General features: G+C 38.9%; 1 protein-coding gene across 1 annotated transcript; it reads left to right on the top strand.

Annotated features, from left to right (window-relative positions):
• The first annotated feature begins 11,505 nt into the window (after positions 1–11,505).
• LOC117336028 lies at positions 11,506–23,844 on the top strand. The gene is made up of 6 exons (XM_033896359.1): positions 11,506–11,524; positions 17,487–17,702; positions 18,787–18,957; positions 21,790–21,980; positions 22,179–22,292; positions 22,825–23,844. Exons 3-6 carry the CDS (start codon positions 18,797–18,799, stop codon positions 23,415–23,417), a joined length of 1,059 nt encoding a protein of 352 aa, XP_033752250.1. The 5' UTR covers positions 11,506–11,524; positions 17,487–17,702; positions 18,787–18,796; the 3' UTR covers positions 23,418–23,844.
• The last annotated feature ends 464 nt before the right edge of the window (positions 23,845–24,308 follow it).

The following is a 24,308-nucleotide window of genomic DNA, read 5'->3' as shown; positions in this document are numbered from 1 at the left end:
TCGCGACGGAGTCCTTTTTAAAGGGATATTGGGAAAAGGTTGCAGCTCAAAAGGCTATGGAGACGAACCCTAAAACGGTTCACAAGGCCATTAAGTACATAAAAGCCTCGGTAGCGAACCAGCGCGCTTTATTTGGTACACGCTCGTCCCATTTTCCGAGTAGACAGGTGGAGTTCGATGAAGGTACCAAACCTGGAGACGGTGAGACCCAACAAGAGGTTTATAAAATGCTGCGTGATGAGGTAAATGATCTCAAACGGTCGCTCGCGCGTGGTGGGACGGCTAACTCACCGTACTACCAGCCTCAGCCCCCACCTCCATACCACAATCAGGGTGTAGGTGAGGTGGTATATCCTTATTACCCGCCCGCGGGGGACCCACGTTGGTACCCTCCTTATCGCGAAGGGAATCGAAATCCCGACAGGAGACCTCGCTCTCCCGGGTACGAGGGATCCCCGCGGCGTTTCCAACAGTCAACGGGTAATGAAGGCCGTCAATTTCTGCCTAGGGACCGGGATCGTTCCCCTAATGCTGACCGGAAGACGTGGGACCGAGGTCGTAACTCTACGCCACCAGGATGGGGTAATGGTACACCCATAAGAGCTGTTGTTGACAAAGCGCCACCAAAACGTTGATCAGGAGAGGATTGTTGGATCACCTGAATGGGCCACTAGGTACTAGGCAAAGGGTCCGACTCAAAGGTTTCACGGGCAACGTGGAGAATGTATGGGAAATTAAGGACCTACTCATCGGGTTAGGAACCACGGTGACCCCCTGGGCGGTATGTGAAGCACCGATCACAGATGACATGTTGCTGGGGGTAGATTTCCTAGCCAGGAACAGCTGTATCCTAGACATGAACTCCGGCAGGCTACTAATAGGATATCAGGTGATCCCTCTCGCACCTTACAGGGAGAACCCACAGGAACCACCCACGGTGTCCACTGCTCATTATTTGGCAACACATCAGTATCCTCTTGGGTGGATAATGCCATTATGAAGGTGGTCAGTGACTTCAAAATTGCAATGGGGAAGGATGTCACGAGACTAGAGACAGTGGAGCCCCATATGCCCCTTCCTGTCAGGGAACAACACACTGAGCCCCCAGGAGAAGTCCATTCCAACAGAGACGTGTCATGGAAGACCCAGAATGATCCGAACCAAGGAGGTGGATCAGAGCTTCTTAAAAACGTGTCGGTAGTACCCATACGCGAGAACGCGCTGAAGGGCCGCTGTCTGCAGTGTCGTGGGATTTCGCGCCAACAGAACCAGGGTCCGCTTAGTATGTCTGTCAAACCATGGAAGATTGGCCCCGGGGGTACCTACTCATGCAGTCTAGGGGAAGAATGGGGGCCCTATGACACTCTCCTATACAGGGAGACAAAAACTCCCCATAAGTGGACATTAAGGTCCATTGGGAAGGGGCTGATACAGGACTAGGGGGTAAGAAAACATCAGATACTGGGGTTGAATCTATTAGTGTTTAGCTCCCTTACCCCCCGTCAGGCAACCTTTCTTGGTCATCATTCTGTTTCAGCACGGATTTCAGAGGGGTTTGATGACCTTCTGTGGGAGGTCGAGGGTTTGGCCTCAGCAAACACCAAACCTGATATCCACCTTGCCACCGCTTTCTATGAGCTGGAGGTGACGGTGGAGCCCCTAATATCCATAATAGAGAAATGCCTCCTAGGGTTCCAATTTATTGGTAGAACCTCAAGGGGCAAGTCTTAAAAGTTACCTGTACACATCTTGCTGGATTAGATGCTTCATGATTCCGTCTTCAGGTGGATCCTCTTTCCTAGGTCGTTTCGGCGCTGTCCACTACAACCTCCAGAGGTGCGCCGACTGGGGTGATCAAGTCCCAGCCCGGAATCACTTCGCTGTCTTGGTCTTTATTCACAGTCTTTCCTCACTGTCTTTATGCACTATATATATCTCACTATCTTGGTCTTACTGATCAGTCTTTCCTGTCCACTTGTCGTTTCTCTTCCTCCACAGCCACATAGATGCCAGCTCTGCTTCCCTGCCCAGGTGTCCTATAAGTTGTCTCCTCTCTGGCCCTGTGATACCGATGATCCGAAGTGCCCTCCACATCGACTGCCCAACGAAACCTCGGCATCCCACCTCCACTGGAAGACACCACATTTTCCACCCCTGCTGTTGACAGTCTGCTACTAGATCTTGGTATTTGTTCCGCTTCCGCTCGTGGGCTTCCTCAATTCTCTCCTCCCATGGCACGATCAGCTCCACAAGAACAGCCTGTTTGATTGATGTAGACCACAGGACGATGTCTGGCCTTTGATTGGTAACTGCTATTTCTTGTGGAAACTGCATGCGGCCCTTGAGGTCTGCTCTCATTTGCCAATCTCCTGCTGTTCCTAACAATCCGCTCCCTTCCACTGTGCTTCTCGTAGTCTGCTCCCCGGCCTTGACAAAGTTTACAAATCGCAGGCCCCTTTTCTTTTTCCTTGGTTTCTTCCTGCTCCTCTCCAGTGTATCTGCAAGGACAGACAAGACCTTATCGTGTCGCCACGTGTACCTCCCATCTGCCAAGGCAACTGAACAAGAAGATAAGGTATGGTCCAGGTTTGCTGGCCTCCCGCAAAGCTTACAGTTTGCGTCGTCTGTTATACCCCATGTCGCAAGATTGGTAGGTGTCGGCAACACATCGTATACAGACTTCAGCTGGAATTGCAGTCTTTGGGGTTCCATACTCCATATCTCCTTCCAGGACAGTTTCTTCTGGCGCACTCCTCCCCAGTTCAGCCAACTTCCCTACTTCTTCATTCCCACTGCTCTGACCATTCTTGTATCCTCTTTCATTGAGCGTACCTCCTTCTGAATCAATTGCCTCCGCTCCTGATCAGACGATGTTCCCCATCTCGTCCTCGATGTCACACCAAGTCCCTGCTTTCCCACTGCCACACTGCCAACGATGTCTCCGTGCCTCAGACGTGACTCTGCCTCTTGCACTGTCTTCTTCGCCGTCCACTTCCAACCTGACTTGATCTTCACTTTGGCGTCCCGTACCTTGTCATCCTTGCTGTCTCGTAGCAATAGGAGTTGTCTGACCTTCGTGACCTTGTACTCTTCCACTACTGACGTGATGGGCAACTGTAACTTGGTACCTGAGCTATACAATCCAACACTGCTGAAACTCCTTGGGACTGCGATCCATCTTCTAAGGTAACTGCTCACAGATCGTTCCATCGCCTCGACTGTAGTCAATGGCACGTCATACACAAGTAGAGGCCAAAGTGCTCTTGGAAGTATTCCATGTTGGTAAATCCAAGCCTTGTATTTCCCTGGTAGAGCACTTCTGTCTACAGCGATCATCCATCCTTCGAGTTGTTTGCTTGTCTCTCTTACATTCCTGGTGTCACCCAAGGTGTCATCAAAGAACTTCCCCAGACACTTCACTGGCTTTTCTGACACTGTTGGAATAACCTCCTCGCCTACCTGGAATTTATGCTCCCGCATCTTTCCATTCTTTAGTACAAGACTCCTGGACTTTGTTGGTTTGATCTTCATCCGAGCCCAGTTAACCATTTCCTCGATCTCTTTGAGGGTCCATTTAGCTTCAATGATGGTCTTTGTGCTAATGGTCATGTCGTCCATGAATGCTCTGACAGGGGGTTGACGTACGCCTGCCCTCATCCAAGGTCCTCTGCTCATCTTCTCCACAGACTTCACCATCAAGTTCATAGCCGCCGAGAATAGAATCACGGACACGGTACATCCTGTCACAATCCCTACTTCCAGACGTTGCCACGATGTTGTAAAATCTTGGACTGTGAACCTTAGCTATAATCTGTCGAAGTACCTCTGCAGTAACAATCGTATTTTCTCTGGTACATGATACCGCTCCAACGTCATCTGAACCAACTTATGAGGCATAGATCCATAAGCGTTTGCTAGGTCTAACCAAACTACTGCTAATTCTCTTTTCAATTCTTTAGCCTCTCTGATGATCTGTGAAAGTATGCTAGTATGTTCAATGCACCCTGAGACACCTGGTACCCCTCCTTTCTGCACTGCTATGTCGATGTATTGGTTATCTAGCATGTAGGTGGTCATTCTCTTTGCTAGAACTGCTAGAAATATCTTCCCTTCCACGTTCAACAGGGAAATAGTTCGGAACTGCTTGAGTGTCTCCGAGTTCTCTTCTTTTGGTATCAAGCATCCCTCTGTCTGGTGCCAGCTGTCAGCCAACTTTCCTCTTCTCCACACCACTCGTAGATGTTTCCATAACCTCATAGTCAACCTTGGGCAGTTTTTATATTCCTTGTATGGGATGCCGTTGGGTCCAGGTGATGATGATGCTCTGGCCTTCCTGATGACATTGGTGACCTCGCGCAGCCTGGGCTCTGCATCATCAAACAGGTGTTCAGGTACTTCTGGTTTTATCAGCTTCTCGTTCACGCCTAGATCTTCATTCCTCCTTGGATCACTGTGCATGTCTCTCAGATGTTGTTCTACTTCCTCCTTTCCTGCTCTTAACACTCCCGAGACTCTTTTACCTAACAGCCGTGAGGTAAATTGGAATGGATTGGCGGTGAATCTGGCTCGTGCCCTTGCTCGATCTTTTCTCCTTCGCCTACTTCTCTCTGCTCTTCTCAAAGTCTTTAACTTCTCCCTGGCAATGTTTCTCAGTTCTGACAACTTTGCCTTCTCTTCTTCCTCAGCTGCTCGGAATCGTTTTGCCAGCTGTCTAAGGTCTCTCCTCAGGTTGGCTATCTCTCTCTGCCTTCTGTTCTTATTTGCTGTCACCTCTCCTTGCTTCTTCACCTCCTCTGCCCCAAACCTGTCCAATCCTACATTGTACATAATTGTCGCCATGACCTGTATCTTTCTATCTACGCCTCCTGCTAGTGATGTGTTTAAGATTATGTCTACATCCTGGTCAAACTTCTCCCATTCTACCTTTTTACTACTTGGTGGCCACTTGATCCTTGCCTTTCTCTGAGTGCTTTCAGCATTCTGTACAAGAACAGCCTGTTTGATTGATGTAGACCACAGGACGATGTCTGGCCTTTGATTGGTAACTGCTATTTCTTGTGGAAACTGCATGCGGCCCTTGAGGTCTGCTCTCATTTGCCAATCTCCTGCTGTTCCTAACAATCCGCTCCCTTCCACTGTGCTTCTCGTAGTCTGCTCCCCGGCCTTGACAAAGTTTACAAATCGCAGGCCCCTTTTCTTTTTCCTTGGTTTCTTCCTGCTCCTCTCCAGTGTATCTGCAAGGACAGACAAGACCTTATCGTGTCGCCACGTGTACCTCCCATCTGCCAAGGCAACTGAACAAGAAGATAAGGTATGGTCCAGGTTTGCTGGCCTCCCGCAAAGCTTACAGTTTGCGTCGTCTGTTATACCCCATGTCGCAAGATTGGTAGGTGTCGGCAACACATCGTATACAGACTTCAGCTGGAATTGCAGTCTTTGGGGTTCCATACTCCATATCTCCTTCCAGGACAGTTTCTTCTGGCGCACTCCTCCCCAGTTCAGCCAACTTCCCTGCTTCTTCATTCCCACTGCTCTGACCATTCTTGTATATGTTTATGTAACCAGTAATGTGCACCGCGGGGTTCCATAGGAACCTCAGCAGGCAGCATCCCAGTTGATATTTATATACTTGATGAAATATCGGAATTCTCTAATTCTCGGAAGGAGGGTTTAGAGTTCAAGGCACTCTGGTGCTGATGGAACTTAAAGTCCCTCAAGGGGGGCGTGCAGTCAGCCAAAGATCTCTCCTCAATTTATGGATCGGAGAGCCTCTGGGGGTGTGCACGCTGCCACAACACCAACAGATGATAAGGTGTGAGGTTCTATCCCTCCAGCACAAGTTCTCAAGGTAGCCACAGGCTCCTCCATCAAGTACTCAGGTGGAGAGGGAGGAATCTGTGGAGACTTGTTGCATTAACTGGTATATAGCTTACCCGAGAGACCCTTCCCTGAGAACTTATACATAATTAAAAATCAATAAGGTTATCAGATAGCCATTGGTCACAGAGACCACACCTCTTTTTAAAAGAGGGGGTAAGGAATGGAGTACACTTCTAGTATAAGTAGTTATTTTTTATCAAGAGTGCTCTCCAATAAAGGGGGGGGGGGGGGGGGGGGGGCTACACTCCTAGCATTTTTATTCTATGAAGCTATCAGTTTTTGTTTAATTGGTTAAAATACATCTAATGTATATAGGATCAGTTATGGCTTAAGTGTTGCCCATAGAACCGTCGGGTACTGGGACCTACCACTTAGTAGTAAAACCCTCATCCGAACTGGGGCTTAACAAGCAACCTAAAGCCTTTCCTCAGATAGGGAATTGTAAATATTGTACATACAGTCAAACTTCGTTAACTCGAACTCTGATAACTCGAAAACCCCGTTGATCTCGAAGTATTACTCCGGTCCCGGCAAAAATCCTTCTTTTTCTTAGCAATAAAAACTCGGATAATTCAAACTCGGATAATTCCAAAAACTCGGTTATTCCGAAGTAAAATATTGGTCGCGATATTATAAAACCTATGTGAAATGTACCGGTTATCCCGAAGTTGAAAACATCATTTTCATTTTTAAACAAAATGTGTCAACAAAATACTCATCGTATACGTACGTCTTGGTTAAATTGTTTACAATTTCGTGCACGGGAAATATCCAGGTTTTGTTTCGTTTTGTTATTAAATTACCTTAAACATATCTGACTATTTTTACTGTAAAATCCGTCTTTATTAAGATCCAACAGTATTGATGCATGTTTACAAACAGAACTTACATAATCCCTTTGATGATTAAAGCAGTGCGATAATTATACCCAAATTACACCCAAGCTGGCGCCTCTGTACCTCTGTCTATGTCGCCATGTGCGTTCAGGCGGAATATCCGACACACCTGAAATCACAACTATGGCCAGGTAACGTGTGAATTAATTCCAGGACTTCGTTTCTGATCGAACTATGATAAACTGTGCATTTCCTGCTGCTACTGCACTTGTCAATACGTGATCTGTGCCGATACATTTGTGTATGTATTATTTGCCGCAGACTTCGTATATTATTTTTTTATGATTTTAACGATAATATAATTTTTGTACCCCGATAGAAATTATTTAAATAGATTTTAAAGTGATGGAATTTGTATTAATCTTCTCGTCTTTCACTCACTTAGAAATGGCATGTCGGACACGACTCCCAATCACAAATATACTGGCTTACTTGATTTCAAAACGAAACGATAGTATTGTATCATATATAATTTACTTTTTCGGCATAGCCGTATAATTTTCTTTTGGCCCCGGATATGACGCGAAAGGTGGCGTTACTGGTCAAGATGAAGATTGGTTAATGTAGTGGTAAATGCAAAATGCAGATATGAAGTTAAAGACGAAACAAAATTAAGATTTAATGCAAGCTGAATAAGTGGATGTATCTATTCAAAAGACACATTGATAACATCATATTCTTACATGATATATTTATTGATCACTTGACTGATGATTGCTCCTGTGAATGTGGTGCACCATTAGAAAATGTTGAACATTTTTTTTCTAGAATGTCCTTTATATAATGAATTTAGATTACATATATTACGAAGGAACCATCTGGAGACCTACCGGAATTTAATACTAGAACTGTAAATCACCCTTTTGAGGAGATAATTTGTAATCCATTAGTCGTTGAAAAGATTTTAGCAAATTTAAATGAAAATAAATCGCAGGGGCCAGACAAAATTCACCCGAAAGTTCTTAAGGAATTGAGACATTTTATCAGTACACCCTTAGCCGAGATTTTCAACCGTTTATTGGAAGATGGAAAACTACCTCAAGAATGGAAAGAAGCTAACATCACTGCCAAATACAAGAAAGGATCGAAGTCGGATCCAGGAAATTATAGACCTGTCAGTCTGACAAGTATTGTTGTAAAGACTCTAGAGAAGTTAGTTAGAAACAGTATAGTTAATCACATGGATAAGAATAATCTTTTAAGCTCTAAACAATTTGGATTTATCTCGGGACGATCAACCCAACTTCAGTTGCTGAAGGTTTTAGAAGATTGGACAGCAATTATAGATAATGGAGGAGAAATAGATGTAATTTATATGGATTTTATGAAGGCATTTGATAAAGTCCCGCATAAACGCCTCTTCAAGAAATTGATAGGATATGGCGTAAGCCAAAAAGTAGTAAATTGGATAGAGGATTTCCTGAGTAATAGATGTCAGCGTGTTATTGTTAATGGTGAGATGTCAGAAACATACCCCGTAATCAGCGGCATCCCGCAAAGCAGTGTACATTATTTGTACTGGGCCCAATCTTATTTGTAGTATATATAAACGATCTTCCTGAAATACCAACATCTTCGTCGCCGCTATTTGCAGATGACACAAAGTTATACAGACGGATTAGGAACGAGGAAGATGTGAGAATCCTCCAGGAGAACCTGGATAAACTCCAAATTTGGTCGAACAAATGGTTACTCAAATTCCACCCCAACAAATGTAAAGTAATATCAATAAAAGCTTCCAAGAAAAGACATTACTATATGAATGGACAGGAAGGAGAGATGATTCAGCTGGAAAAACATCACACATGAAAAGGACATTAGGGTTACCATCGATGAGGACCTGAATTTCAAAACTCACCTGCATAACATTGTAAACAAAGCGAACAGCATAGTTGGACTGATACGAAGATCGTTTGTACATCTTGATAGGTCAATGTTCAAGTTATTATTCAAAGCTCTCGTCAGACCGCACCTGGAATACGCGGCAAGTGTATGGAACCCATATCGAGTAGCAGATATCGACCTAATCGAGAACGTTCAAAGAAGGGCATCAAAACTTATTCCGGGACTCAAAAACCTTACATATGAGGAACGCCTAGAGAGACTAAATCTTCCAACTTTACAACATCGGAGAACTAGAGGGGACATTATCAATGTTTTTAAAATAGTTAAAAAACTTTATGATTATAGAGTAACTGAGAACTTTTCCCAAATGGACAGTTCTAGAAGGACGAGGGGTCACTCTGAGAAAATTTTTAAGAAACGTTGTAATCTAGAGTTAAGAAGGAATTTCTTCAGTAACAGAATAATAGATGTATGGAATAATTTGCCGCAACATATTATAGATGCAGATACTGTATACAACTTTGAAGTAATGCTAGATAAACACTGGAAAAATATGCATTTTAAAGTTTAACATTTTAGATATGTTGAGGAAACATAGCCATTGATATACTGGAAATCGATCATTTATTTATTTTACGTACATATATTGTTGATATGGATATAGAAGCTTCTGCCTGCATCCATTAATTATCCTAATAAATCCTAATAAATGTATGTACGTACGTACGTACGTAGTATGTATGTATGTAAATGTATGTATGTATGTATGTATGTATGTATGTATGTATGTGTGTGTGTGTGTGTGTGTGTGTGTGTGTGTGTGTGTATGTATGTATGTATGTATGTATGAAGAAAGGTGATGGTTTTCTCTTCTTTTTTCTTTTTTTCTTTTTGTTTACTCATCATCTCCATTAACTACTGTTATATCTATTTTTCATTTTTCTACTTATTTATATATTTAATTTTTTGTTAATCTTTTCTCTTCTCTGTTAGACATTCTCTTCAATAAATTATTCTCTATTATAAAGCAAAACTCTCCTCTCAGTTACGATTTTTCTTTTCCAAAAATTGATAATAAGCATTCCATTTTACTTTTTCTCTGCATAATTATATTTGCAACTATACCACTAAAATTATTAATAATATTTATGTTAACGGAAGTATGGAAAGGACCTGTATAGGCTAAGCCTGTTGTCCAATCCAATTTGTATATATATCTCTATTATGAAATATTGTATTTAAATTAATTCAAATGATTTATTTAATAAAATATTTTGAAATGAAAACATCATATTCCTGATTCAAATGATTGGTCTTATCATCACCAAAAATGATTCAAACTGTTATAATTTTGTTATCCATGTGGAAACTGCGCATTTATTAATTAGTTCGTTAATTTGTTTCACCAGCAGTTTTACATTATAACCACAAGCATTAAACTATGCCGTTTATCTTTTCTAAAGATATTTCTTGTTAGAAATGTCGTGTCTAGCATAAATAATAAATACGATTTTGTTATAATTACAGTATTTGAAATCAAATAGGCGTGTTTCTGTTAAGGATGCGTGTTTATGCATAGACCTATGGTTCTCTGGTTTATGTAAATGATTTTTATAGATATAATATACCAACATGTCTACCTTGAAACTCGGTTAACTGGAAGACTGGGATAACTCGAAGTTTTTTCACGATCCCGACGACATATTACAGCTAACGTTTAGTTAACGAGGTTTGACTGTATATCAGTTGCACAAGTAGTTATTCTTCATCTCAGCAGGTATAATTTCGTGAAGTAAGTTGCATTAACACTCAATAAAATCCCTCCACATAAAACATTAAATGGTTGTTCAAGGAACCCCTTGGTTTTCTCAGGCTGGGGCCTTCGGAACAACCCCAACTCCCTTAAGTTTGGATATTTGAATATATACTCAGAGTTAAATGTTAGTTGGGAAGTCTGAGAATAAAACCCTCTGACCGTCGTCTAACACAGCAGTTATATACATAGCTGCTAATAGGAAAACAATAATAGAATTTTAGAAATTAGGATCTCGGCTATTCTGAAAGAATCTCCCATGTGAGTAACGGTTCCAAAGTGCACCGTTTCCAGTCATGGGAGTAAGACAACAGACATAGGATTAGATCTAGCTTAAGGAGGCCCACACCCTTGTCGTCCCTCGGAAGATCATCAACCCTGGAATCTGGAGCCCTCCATGCCATCGGATCCATGAATGCTAGGACGCCCACCAATTCTTCCCAGGGAGTGTACAGAGTCCAGGAGGGGCCCTTCATAAAACAGGGAGGAGTGTAGTGAAAATCGGGGGAGTTATCTCCCTTGGTTGGAACTCATTTCGCACGTGGCCTCAGACCACAATTAATTTCTCTCTTTGTTCTTCCAAAGAAAAATCGAAATTGAAATATTTCAGAAGTTTGCAAAAAATCTGGTTTTCACATCACGGGTAGAACTATTCAAGCTGAACATACAGTGAGCTGGAAAGTACCCCATGACCGGCATTAAACAAAGATATTTATATTTTAAAAGTGTAACCACCCGACTTTATTGTAGGAAAATCCGGAAAATCTTAAAATATTACTACTCAAGCCTAAATAACCGTGTCCTGCCTCACAAATAAACATGGAAATGGTGTCAAAACAAAATTCTGCCACTAGATTAAATATTGCACTATAAATCTATGCTAAAATTATGTCCATATCTGTAACAGCTAAGTCACGAAAAATTTTTTAGCAACAGTCCTGAAATTTCAATATGTACTACATTCGTGTACGACGACCCGGAAGTATAATTGTGGTCTGAGGCCACATGAGCTAGTATTTAATCCCGCGGGGTGTCAGAGAGCGGTATCTTTGATCCTGAACCCCGCAATGTATACATACAGCCACTACACGTGAGTACTTGTCACTACATTGTATGGGTTTTGGGATACGGGAGCATTCATTAGTCTTCTAGAGAAGGCTGGTGTTACCCTACGCCAGTTTTCTGTACAGTATTAACACCAGAAGCTGTATTACTGTATGTACGGTATTAACAACACTGGCTGTAATATGTACGGTGTTAACAACACTAGCTGTAATATGTACGGTGTTAACAACACTAGCTGTAATATGTACGGTATTAACAACACTAGCTGTAATATGGACGGTATTAACAACACTAGCTATAATATGTACGGTATTAACAACACTAGCTGTAATATGTACGGTATTAACAACACTGTAATATGTACGGTATTAACAACACTGGCTGTAATATGTACGGTATTAACAACACTAGCTGTAATATGTACGGTATTAACAACACTAGCTGTAATATGTACGGTATCAACAACACTAGTTGTACTATGTACGGTATTAACAATACTAGCTGTAATATGTACGGTATTAACAACACTAGCTGTAATATGTACGGTATTAACAAGATGGCGTCGATACGATCAGACGATGTACAGTGCTCCGATGTTTTCTAGATTTAATCATCGCTTTACACATATTTGTACACCCAAAATGTGCAGTTCGCTGCGGAGACTTCGTCGCAACGGACAGGTATCAGTGAAATTAAGATTGAGGCTGAAATTTCCGATGAAATGAACATTTATTTGACACAGTCGTACCATACAGTGTATATATATATTTATATACCCATATATATTGCATAACAAACCAGTTTCTTTGTGTTGACTCGCTCTACGCGGAAAATCGTGCTGATGGGTTCTCGCCTTACCTGTATAAGTGTTACCTGTGTTGTCTTGGTCGTCGTGACAGTGACAGTCTGATATAAGTGATATATAGCTATGGCCAAGCCTACATCCGAGGTAGTTGGAGGAGCCCATGATGTGTTATACTCAGAAGATTTTAGTAACTCCTCAACTGACCGTAAACTTGATGCAATATTGGATCTTATCTCTTAAATGGATACCCGCTTGAACAATAAAGTTGACAAAGTACAGGATACTCTGTCCGCCTTGTCTATTAAAGTAAATAAATTGGAACACGAGTTGGGCAATGTAAAGGTGAAAAACGCCGAATTGGAAAAAAAGATTCATGATATTGGTTCCCAATCTTGTGACATAGAGGAAAGCACCAAATACCTTAGTGACAAGTATGACACCGTGAGTAGTGAAATTAAAGTTATCCAAACCTCTGTGAGTGATGTTAAGAAGAACACTGAAACCGATCTACAATGTATCTACAATAAGGAATAGTGTTGAAAGTATGAGAAAAGAAAATGACGCCATGAACGAAGAGATATTCGACGTCGTTCGATGAAGAACAATCTCATATTTAATGGATTGCATGGTGATCAGAAAGATGAGAATACGGAAGCATTATTACGTAATTTTGTACGTGCTGAACTTGGTGTGGACTTCCACGTCGAATTCGGGAACGTACATCGGTTTGGTCGATCCAGGAACGGTAAACCACGACCAATAGTGGCACATTTTCTCTATCACAAAGAGTTGGAGTACGTTCTTGGCCAGGCCTACAAGTTACGCGGTTCTTCTTTTAGCATTAATGAACAGTTCCCTGCTGAAATTGAAAGCGTGCGCCGCAACCTGTATCCCGTGAGACCATGGATGATAAACCATGGTTTAACGATGAAGTTCGAAAATTTCGTAAACTATACTTTAAAGCATAAAATGATTTCAATACCAATAATACCAAAAATGAAAGAACCCATACAGAACTAACCCTTAGGAAAAGACAATATAAATTGTTGGAATCTAGATTGAAAAGACAATATTTAAATTACAAGGGCGACAGGCGGGAGTTTTTACGGAAATACAATCCAAAATGGTTATATAAAATCTTTGCTAAAAACAAGCCCAATAAACCAAAAATGTCCATGGGGGAAATTTTTGATCACTTTAAGCAAGTAAGCAAATTCTGGTAATAGTAATGTTGAGGATGCGATAGATGACGTCATCAGTGATGACGTCATATTCGACGAACTATATTTCACCCAATTTCACTCCAGGAAATAACAACATCAATCATTAATCTTAAAAAAGGAAAATCCCACGGTCCAGACGGATTGTTAAATGAATGTTGTATTGAGGGAAAATTGTTTTTACTTCCGGTTTTAGATTTACTATTTAATAATATATCAGATTCAGGATGTATCCCAAGTGTTTGCATTAAGTTTGTGTTGCAAAGTAATACATGGTATTAGGGCTATTAACTAGGTTTGGTATTAGGGTTTAAACTATCCCTTGCCGGAGTTAAACTGAAAGATTTAAAAAGATACATTTTTGGACAAAAAAGCAAGACATTTAAACATTTTTGTCAGTGTTGAAAGCTATCAATACATCACTTTATAAGTATACTAGGGTGCTGATATTTGGTAAAAGAGTCCCTCTAAAGTTATACTATCCCTTCCTGGAATGAAACGGAGCAAAACAATGCGAAAATGCTCACGTTAGACAATTGATAACGGTTCTCATTTTTCAAGGGAGACAACGCTCACTAAAATAAGTTTTTATTAAAAATTAAAAGAAATGTTTGTCAATAAATACTTTACATATATATATTAATTGTTATGTTTTTGAAAATTGCATGAATACACAATACACAATCTGATCAAGTAAACAATATAGATACGTATTATTACTGAAAATTTGCGAAACCATACCAATTAATATATCTTAATTATCTATTGACAAACATTTGCGAGACGAGCTATGCTGTTCTCCAACAGCTGTTGTGTTACCTGAGCTTAATCTGCAGTTGGTAAAAGATCAATTTACCTTGTTAGGAATTGAATTTGGTTATCTTAATTTCGACATAAAGCTAACCAAACTTAAATCATTTATTTAAGGATTGTACCTCATTTTGACTGCATATACGGTAGTATGGCCGCAGTTTTTAACGAAGATATCCTATCGAACGCGTTCGTTGCCAACTGCGGGCATACTACCGTATACGCAGTCAAAATGAGGTACAATCCTTATATTTACATAAAAAATCGTTTAAAAACAGTACGAAGAAAATAAAATTCAAAATGTGTTGGGACGTCGGTAACTACGGCAGCCGTGGTTGCTAAGATAATAACGAGTATACGTAAAGACACCAGTATTGTTAACATAACTAAAAGAAACAACTCAACATTTGTCTTTAATATCTTATACGTTTTTATTCACAATCCACAATTTCCGTCTCAGACTAAGCATGGTTGTTAAGCCCAGCGTGTATAAACACAGATTAAGTAGTGACGTGGTCAAATGTTCTGTTGGAATTGCACGCTTCAGCCATTTTTTCTTAGCTTACCTCGCGGAGAAGTTAAATATGCACTCATTTCCGCAAAATTCAGTTTAGATTTTGACAAAATACTGACTTGGCGTTAGCGTTTTGCTAAAAGATTATCAGGTAACAGGAGAAAACGTTAAAATTGCGTTGATCAGTCCTTCAAAACGGCGCCATCTATAGTTGACGTTTCTTCCGACCGACTATGCCGTTTGTAACGGCGTTAACACCCGATGCAGTCCGATATTGATGTTTTAATTTCGCGGATGTTTACAAAATAATGTTTCGGTCTGCATCGGGTGTAAACGCCCTTACTAGCTGCGTTGTTGGCCGGTAGGGGCGCTGTCTATACCTCTTCCGTAAAGGAACACTGAATACCTTATGTGATCGTAGCTTAATTTGAGTTTGGATATACATTTCGGAGCAATGCGTGAACAACAGCAAATAAATTATGGCCAGCTTAGAAGAACAACAATTTCTGAATCGATGGCACATAGGCTTGTAGCAGTAAAATAATGAATATTTCAGGGAGAATAAATATTTCCTCGAGAGCGTTGATGGTGAGATTAAGCATGTAATTGTAAGACAATAATTTACTCGTCTATAACGTAACATTTTAATTAAAAACATCATAATCATGTCCACAAGTACATGTACCTGTGATCCGGATTGTCCTGATTCCCCACATCTTAAACTATACTGTATGTAACCCAAACTTTGCCTTATCTAACCCGATGCTAGAAATAGCGCCAAGAAAAAAATCCCACCCTTGTTTACGACAGAGCCTTATTAATCTTACAGAGGCAGTGTTTGTCTGTTACTAATACTGAAACCGTTATACATGTACCAGTCTAATGCCTGACAGGGCATGGTGAACTCCTTGCACGAACAATACAAACCTTGTAACCCTGTCTATAGATATCAGTTTTACTACTGTCAACCCTAATTTATACGTGTGAATTCATTGAATAAATACATAAACGCCACATAGACAAACAACCATCACTTCAAATAGATATGGTTTGTAATCATCATCATCATCATCATCATCATCATCATATCATCATCATCATCATCATCAGATAAACTACAACAATAAGTACATGTATATAGACAACCATACATAGTCATACATTTGTATACATTCTAACACTTCCTCACACACACACACACACACACACACACAGACATTACAGTTTCCTGATAGCCTGATCAATCGTGTCAAGGGCCCCGCTTTCTTTGTTGGTCATATCAACTCTTACCATAACAACTGAGTCATCGGCATAATTGACAAGATACACACCGATTAAACCAGTTTTATCAGGCATATACACAAAAACATACGTAATTACTCAAAGCAGTCTCATCCTTCTGCAATGTGTAATATTCCTTCAAATACTTAATTACAACATTTGGACTCAGGTTTTTTTTTGTAAACATCTTGTCCTGTATATATAATATTTAATGATTAACTAATACTTCATTATCAAGTTAGTTACCTATGACAGTCTCATTGTTTATAAATAAACCAAAAATGAAACATTTTTTTATTGAATAAAGAAATAAAAAAAACCGCATCTACTTTATAGAAACTCCGCACCTCTCGACATTCCAACATAATATGTAGTATTGTTTCTTGGTCTTCATTACAAAGTGTACAAAGTGGGCTATTGATGATTAAGTATGTTGTACTAATTGTACTGAAACCATTGCAGTTTTGTATTCTTTGTTTCTAATTTTTCAAAATTCACTCCCCGGTTTAAATCGTTTAATTCCAATATGTCTTCCCATTGTTCCCACCAGTAGAAACAGTAATATTTTTCATCATAAAATTATAGATATCTTTTATTCCTTTTATCTTTCTTATGGAACAAGCAATATTATTGGACATTATCGGGTAAACTCTTATATTATTTTAGGAATCAACTTTTGCTAAGTATGTTTTAATGGCAGATATCACACCATGACATTAGAAAAAAAATGTGTATCTATTTGATAGATTTTTTTATACATTCTTGGGATGTGTAGAAAGTGTAGGTGTTATTGTTTTTAATAAGATCATCTACAATTGTTACCCCTTTATTATACCTTATCCTGAAAAAAAACCCTTATTTTTCCAATGGTTACGTCTTTGTTATATCACAATGAAGTTTTCCAGATGTTTTTCTTTTTAATTTGTTTTACCCTATTACATTCATGAAACCTTATCCCAGCTTGAAAGACATCTTTCCAAAAGCTATTTTTACTTATCTTTTGACATTCCAGGATATACTCATTTACACAGGTGGATAACATATGAAGATCAATATAAGTTTTAAGATTGACCTGCCATCTACTTGACTTCTGATATAGCCTTCTTACCTATCCTAATGTCAAAGAATTAATTAATAGTCTAATATTTACCATCTTGACGACTCCTTCACAATAAGCCTGGATTAATGCATCCCTCTTTATTTTATCTGTTAAAAATATATAACATGGTGTATCGGCACTGCGTACTTCTTAAACAACTGTGATATTTTTGTAAAGTTTGGAGAACTCTAAAACTCAAAATTGAAAATCGTACGTACGAATTACTAATCCGTACTTCCGATTTAATTTTTTTTATAGTGGCCCTAATACGCTTCCGTAGTATCTGGACATTAACCGATACAAAGCCAAACGATCTCTGAACTGATGTGTATAATCTCAGATCAGTCATCGAAACGGAAATAGTGTCAAGTCGCCGACCTGGCTTATATAAACATCGAACAGGATTTTCCGACTGGTCTGTATGAAGGAGTAGGGATTCAGAGGAAGACACGCCGACAGCCTATCATCTGTACGGTATGTAAACTTCTCATTCACTGTTATCAACTCTATGATGTAAAAAAAACACAGAACAAATCATGTGTTAAACTTATGTTTACATACACATTTTGGAAAGGGGAGTTATAATAGCAAGGCAGAAAATGCATGAGGATTAACCGTCCGTGTCCTCGCTTTTGTGGTATGACCGGTCAAAGATACTAGTTTGACACAATATGTGATTTTAATGATTTTTGCTGTTTTGACATTTTACACGACGAATCTATACAATATCTTTCATAAATATGTTGTCATATATGTATGAATGATTGTAGAATTGACAAAATTTTTAGTATTTTCTTTAAATCACGGAAGTTAATTTTCTTTAACCTATTCATTTAACTCAGAATAGCAACTTAATTTACCCCTACCTTTTAACTTCTTATGGTAACATACTCATTTTTCACCAATTTCTTTACTTTTTTTCTTTGCAGATTCTATCATTTTTTTTTTGAAAATGTTAAGCAGATCAAAAAGAAACCAATTTATATTTCTAAAACAGCCATAAAAATGGGAGTAGGTAACTTATACCAAAAATATATGTATATAGAAATAAAAAACAATGATAAATTAAATCTCAATAATGGATAATTATAATTTGTTGTTTGATACTTTCATTGTATTGAACATTACAAAGTTGTACAGCAACAAAAGCTTGGTACAATTAGAAATGACCACATACTAATGAAAAAGGTGAAATAAATCAGACTTTTATGAAGGGCAAGAAACACATATTTTCAGAATGACTTCCTAATTGGTAATTCATTAGGTTCTTGTGAAAAATGTTCTATAAACTTAGCAAAAGATGTTTAGATTTTAGACACATTTTTCAGATTTGTAATTGTTAATAAGATCGAACATATTTTGGTAAATATTACAAAAGAAAACTTTCACAAGATCAAAGAGAGACTTGAACGTGAGTACAACCATTGAGGAGAGCAGTACATCCTTAAGTCCAATACATTGTTGCTGTGTTTAGATATGTGCTAATCATTAATATTATTGCGTCACTGTTTTAATTCAGTTTATGATTAATATCTTAAATTATCGGAATTGTTTTCAGCACAACAAACATGAATCGGCAGTTGTATACGAAGCTTGTTCAGAGGGCGGTGTCTGACCCAGTCGTACGCTCAGGCATGAAGTTATCAAAGAGGCTGAACTTGTTTCAGGCAATAGCAGCACGACCCATGGCGCCACGTGAACTTGCTACTGAGCTACACATGAAGGACAGGTGCGATATGAAATGTAGCCTAGTACACCAGTTATAATAACATTTCATCACATAATCAGCCTGTCACCTGGTGAATCCCTTACATATGTCACTAGTGTAATATAATCTTACATTGCCACTGAAAGCTTCGTCGATGATCTGTGAGCGCATAGACGCATGTAGATTACACGGCGTGATCATTGAGTCATTTTGATCAATTCGATGATTCTGATTGAGAACAATTGCGTTGTTATGACTTCATTTTGGCGCTACGTACTGTATGTCAGATGAGTAGCGAATCTATCACAAAAACAACGAAATAGCTGAAAATTTAGCACGTATTGATTAAAGAAAGACAGAAACATCGAAATAGCTGAAAATTTAGCACGTATTGATTAAAGAAAGACAGAAACAACGAAATAGCTGAAAAGGACCTGTTGCAGCTATATAGTGATTTTGGCCCACAAAGCTTTTTCATTAAAAATGATTGATTCATCAAATATGATCAATTCCTCATAACTTTTCTTTTCCACTATTTGGAAACCATTTTCTCATTTGGTCAACAGGTGGCCCTTCAGTCAATAGCATATACCAGATGGCAGCATGACCCGTCAATAACAACTAAAAAAATGTATAAATTCAGACAAAATGTTGACAACTATACTCTCTATTTGAAGCCTGATCTTTTGCACTTACGAACACGTAACAACTATATAAAAAGTGTATTTCATTTTTATGTGAGAACAATTCAAAATATAAAGACAGTTCTTTTTGCGAATTAGACCTATACTAAAATCCATTTATTCAACAATGTTCGTATTTGAGTGCAGACAACTTTTTACTTTTAAAAACACCTTTACCAATCATATAAGCAAATGCCAAATTTTTTCTGAATTACTGAAATCAAAATGACGAAAAAAGTATCCCTGACTGCCACCCATTTTCATGTATTATGTAAATTATGTCGGGCATACAATATTAAAAAATAGTTCATTTTGGTCGAGTGTGTTTATGGTAAGGCAGAAAATATTTTTTCATTAAGATACTAGCGGCATTTGAAATCTCTTGGTAAAATTTTCAATCGAAATCAGTAAAAGGTGGCGCTGTAATTGCACCAAAAATAGAAATTAAAAATAATAGGCCATTCCATGTGTATTTTGACATCTTTTATCAAAATAAAATGTTTTACAAAGAATTCCTTCGTGGGCCATCCTGCAAGGTTCTTTAGCACGTATTAATTAAAAAAAGACAGTTAACATTCGTAAATGAGGATATAGCAAGTAAACGCTTGTTAAATTGTATTTATTACCAGTATAAATGCAATCTGTGAGACAATTTTTTTTAATGGTATCCTAACACGTAAATCAAAAATCGAAAGTGACGTCATGATATGAACTATGATGTTACGTCATGAATGAAAAAATGAACAATATCACCTTGGTTAATCTTTACATTTGATTCTAAAACCCGTTAAAATGAATTTGTTTTCATTATACACGGGATGTTATGAAACTCGTGTTAAGGGTCGAGGAAACAAAACTTCTAAGACTCGTTCAATAACATCTTATATGAAATGGAAACCCAAATAAGATCCTTTTTCATAATCAATTTATGTTGGTCCGTAACAGAACATTTATTGTAATACTAGAGCCGTCGGTTAAAATGTCCATTTTTACACTATAGCCGTCGGTTAAAGTGTCCATTTTTACACTATAGCCGTCGGTTAAAATGTCCATTTTTACACTATAGCCGTCGGTTAAAGTGTCCATTGTTACACTATAGCCGTCGGTTAAAATGTCCATTTTTACGCTATAGCCGTCGGTTAAAGTGTCCATTGTTACACTATAGACGTCGGTTAAAGTGTCCATTGTTACACTATAGACGTCGGTTAAAATGTCCATTGTTACACTATAGACGTCGGTTAAAATATCCATTATTACACTATAGACGTCGGTTAAAATGTCCATTGTTACACTATAGACGTCGGTTAAAATGTCCATTGTTACACTATAGCCGTCGGTTAAAATGTCCATTGTTACACTATAGACGTCGGTTAAAATGTCCATTGTTACACTATAGACGTCGGTTAAAATGTTCGTTGTTACACTATAGACGTCGGTTAAAATGTCCGTTGTTACACTATAGACGTCGGTTAAAATGTCCATTGTTACACTATAGCCGTCGGTTAAAATGTCCATTGTTACACTATAGACGTCGGTTAAAATGTCCATTGTTACACTATAGACGTCGGTTAAAATGTCCGTTGTTACACTATAGACGTCGGTTAAAATGTCCGTTGTTACACTATAGACGTCGGTTAAAATGTCCATTGTTACACTATAGCCGTCGGTTAAGATTTCAAGGACACGTAGACTAAGCATAGCTTTTAACTTTCCTATGTGTCGGCTTCTAAAAATTGATCAGATGACCAAATTGTATTTGATGATAAAATGGACTGAATTATTAATGGATAAGATGATTAAACAATTTAGATGATAAATGAGTTACATGATGAAAACGACTATGATGACAAAATGGATTAGATGACAGTTACGTTAATGTTAGGTTCAGAAAGTGGTCTTGATTTTGGTATCTATATTTTGTATCTGACCTCTGTAAAGGTCGACTGAGCATTACCCTTTCTACAGACACGGGGGTGTGCCGTGTCTACTCACAACTGTTGATCCAAGGATGCGATTTTAAACCCTCTGCAGATCTGCGGATTATTTAAACTAATGTGACAATGTAGATATCGAAATTGATTTGCTCCCATGATAACGCACCAACCATTACTATTTCCTTTCAGTATATCTCTGTCATAACTCTGTATTTATAAATTCCCATCTTTCTCAGGTTCGTATGGGAGCTAAGCCAGGCGATGATGGCATCAGGCGTTATTGAGATGAATAAAGGGGGAAACTTGTCCATACCGACCGACTGCACTGAGATTTTGTTATCGGCGACTGATAAAGCTGAGTGGGAACCCAACCTTCTAAAGACACTACCTATCCTTGAGCAATGTTTTCCGGAGAGTGGAAAACCTGGTTTGTATACAGAGCTAGAGATTAAGTTCATGTGCAGCTTTCTTAACTTACTTTAAGTAATAACATCACTCTAGCTAAAACATATTTCTGAAAAAATGTTGAATATATCGGATGTACACTATGCGTTTATTTTCTTCAGATTACAAAGTAAACACATACACACATAACTCGATCACATCTATACTGCTTTCCTTGAAGGTTACACCCTTGATGAAGCACCGTTCGTATTGGATCTGGTAAATCAAGTTCGATCCCCGTACACAGCCAAACTTGTAGATGGGCTCATACAAAATATGGAAATCTACCATCCAGGTATGTACACAATGTAGACAGACAGATTATATTAAAATGCTAGTCAGCAGAAATGATCAATCACAGTATGTGTAATAGCAGGACAACACGAAACACGGTAATAACTATATGTTTTCGTGTGGATGGAAATCACATTAATATAGAAATATCGGTCATTTTTTACATACATGACCATATAGGCATCCATGTCAACATACGTCTTCAGATCATTCCACTAATTTTATAATACAACTCCCATGGAGTTTGCATGACCTGACGAGATCTCGCATGGCTCAGGGGAATGATACTTATAAGCACGTGATAAAAATAAAAATTAAGATTACAATTACAATGGTCACCAAACAGTCATATATGGACATACACATGCATTATTAACGGAACAGGCGAAACTCGGGGAAATTGTCAATCAAGGAAAGCAATATTTATTTAAGAAACAAGCTTAGCAGTTTGTTGGCTAATATGGCCTTTAAGTTAGCGATTCTTCTATTCTACAGCCATCATTATATTTATATACGTATGTTTGTTTAACTAGATTCAAAAAACCTAAGAAATATTCTGGATGTTGGATGTGGAACAGGAAGTATTACCATTCCTCTGGCCAGAGGCATGCCGGGAGTGAATGTTATCGGATGTGATACATCAGATAAAGCCATATTGGCCGCGTCAAAATCTTCGGTAAGAGATAGTAATCTATCATTCGTTAAAGTAGACGGCGAGAGATACCAAGAGGATTGGATGAAAAAGTTTGATGTAGTCGTCCTGTTTGATGTTCTTCATGACCTTCCACACCCCGAGAAGACCATGACGGAAATTAAAAAAGTGTTGAAGGACGACGGAATCATGGTTATCCTTGACCCAGATGTCAGTAGCGATCCAATGAAAAACATTGGAAACCTTCACGCCGCCAATGCGCTGACATTCAGCTCATTCTACTGTGTCCCCAGCAGCTGTTGCCATGAGCACAGTGCCGCTTTAGGTATCAGCTGGGGTAGTGAGAATAAGGAGCGGTTCCTGAACGAGCTGGGGTTGACCGTTCGGAATAGGATTTCACTACTAAATAGCATGTTCTTTCATACATTTGTCTGCGTTAAAACCTCTTCGATAGCAGGCGGAAAGAAAAAGTAAAGACCATGCAGTCTCTAAAATTTCTTACCGGTAATTAGCTGATGAAACAGTTAACACAATGTTATAATAGCTGTCCATTTTCTCTCGAATATTACATGTATTCTTGTTATACCCAACTCGATGATATTACACCGGTAAATAATCGCCACCTTAAATTTGTATGCTAACAGAGGTGACTTGCAAGAGGACCAATTCACCGCAAATATATGTAGCACACATACAGGACTCTAATGAGAATATTTAAATGTATACATATGTTGATGATAATTAACAGATATAAGTATTTTGAGCACTTCATAGTCTTTGTTACGTATATGCATTAGCAGGTTTCATTGTTTTACATTGATACGTCTGACTAATGAAAGTAATATGCATACTATATACATTTACTTGTTTATGATAATAAAGATCCTGCCAATGTTTAGTATGTTTTTGTTCTGTTTAATCATTCTCCCAGTGCCCCTTTGAGGAAAACACACAGAACCGTGACATACAAAGAGTCATTTACAAACCCTGCCTTGAGGCTAAAAACTGCAAGAGAGAAACAAGGAGACATGTCTGGCCCATTTAGGTGATTTTAATGGAGCAGGAGAAAATATATGTCAATGTATCTGCGACATTACATTTCTGTGATATAACACTATAATGGGACGTCAGTTTGGTTCCAGGTAATAGACATTTCTTACTTGAGGGTATCCCAAGTGCAGAGCACGGAGACGGAGCCCTATAACGTCTAATACAGGGGTCATGTCAAAAATGTTTTGCATTGTATCAATGCGGTATTGTATAAGGTACCTATACATCTCGGCCGAACTTCAGGTACTATAGAGACCCATCGGCCGAACTAAAGGTACTATAGAGACCCATCGGCCGAACTACGGGTACTATAGA

Source organism: Pecten maximus, chromosome 10 (genome assembly GCF_902652985.1).
Source record: "Pecten maximus chromosome 10, xPecMax1.1, whole genome shotgun sequence".
Taxonomy (NCBI): Eukaryota; Metazoa; Mollusca; class Bivalvia; order Pectinida; family Pectinidae; genus Pecten; species Pecten maximus.
The sequence above is the reverse complement of the archived record's forward strand: the minus strand, read 5'-3'. Positions and strand labels throughout refer to the sequence as shown.

What these genes read in the sequence shown, in the direction of transcription:
- LOC117336028 (XM_033896359.1), top strand. Translation starts at nt 18,797, where the DNA reads ATGAATCGGCAGTTGTATACGAAGCTTGTTCAGAGGGCGGTGTCTGAC. An exon ending in GAGCTACACATGAAGGACAG is followed by an intron (nt 18,958 to 21,789) that starts GTGCGATATGAA and finishes CATCTTTCTCAG; the next exon opens with GTTCGTATGGGAGCTAAGCC. An exon ending in TATGGAAATCTACCATCCAG is followed by an intron (nt 22,293 to 22,824) that starts GTATGTACACAA and finishes TTGTTTAACTAG; the next exon opens with ATTCAAAAAACCTAAGAAAT.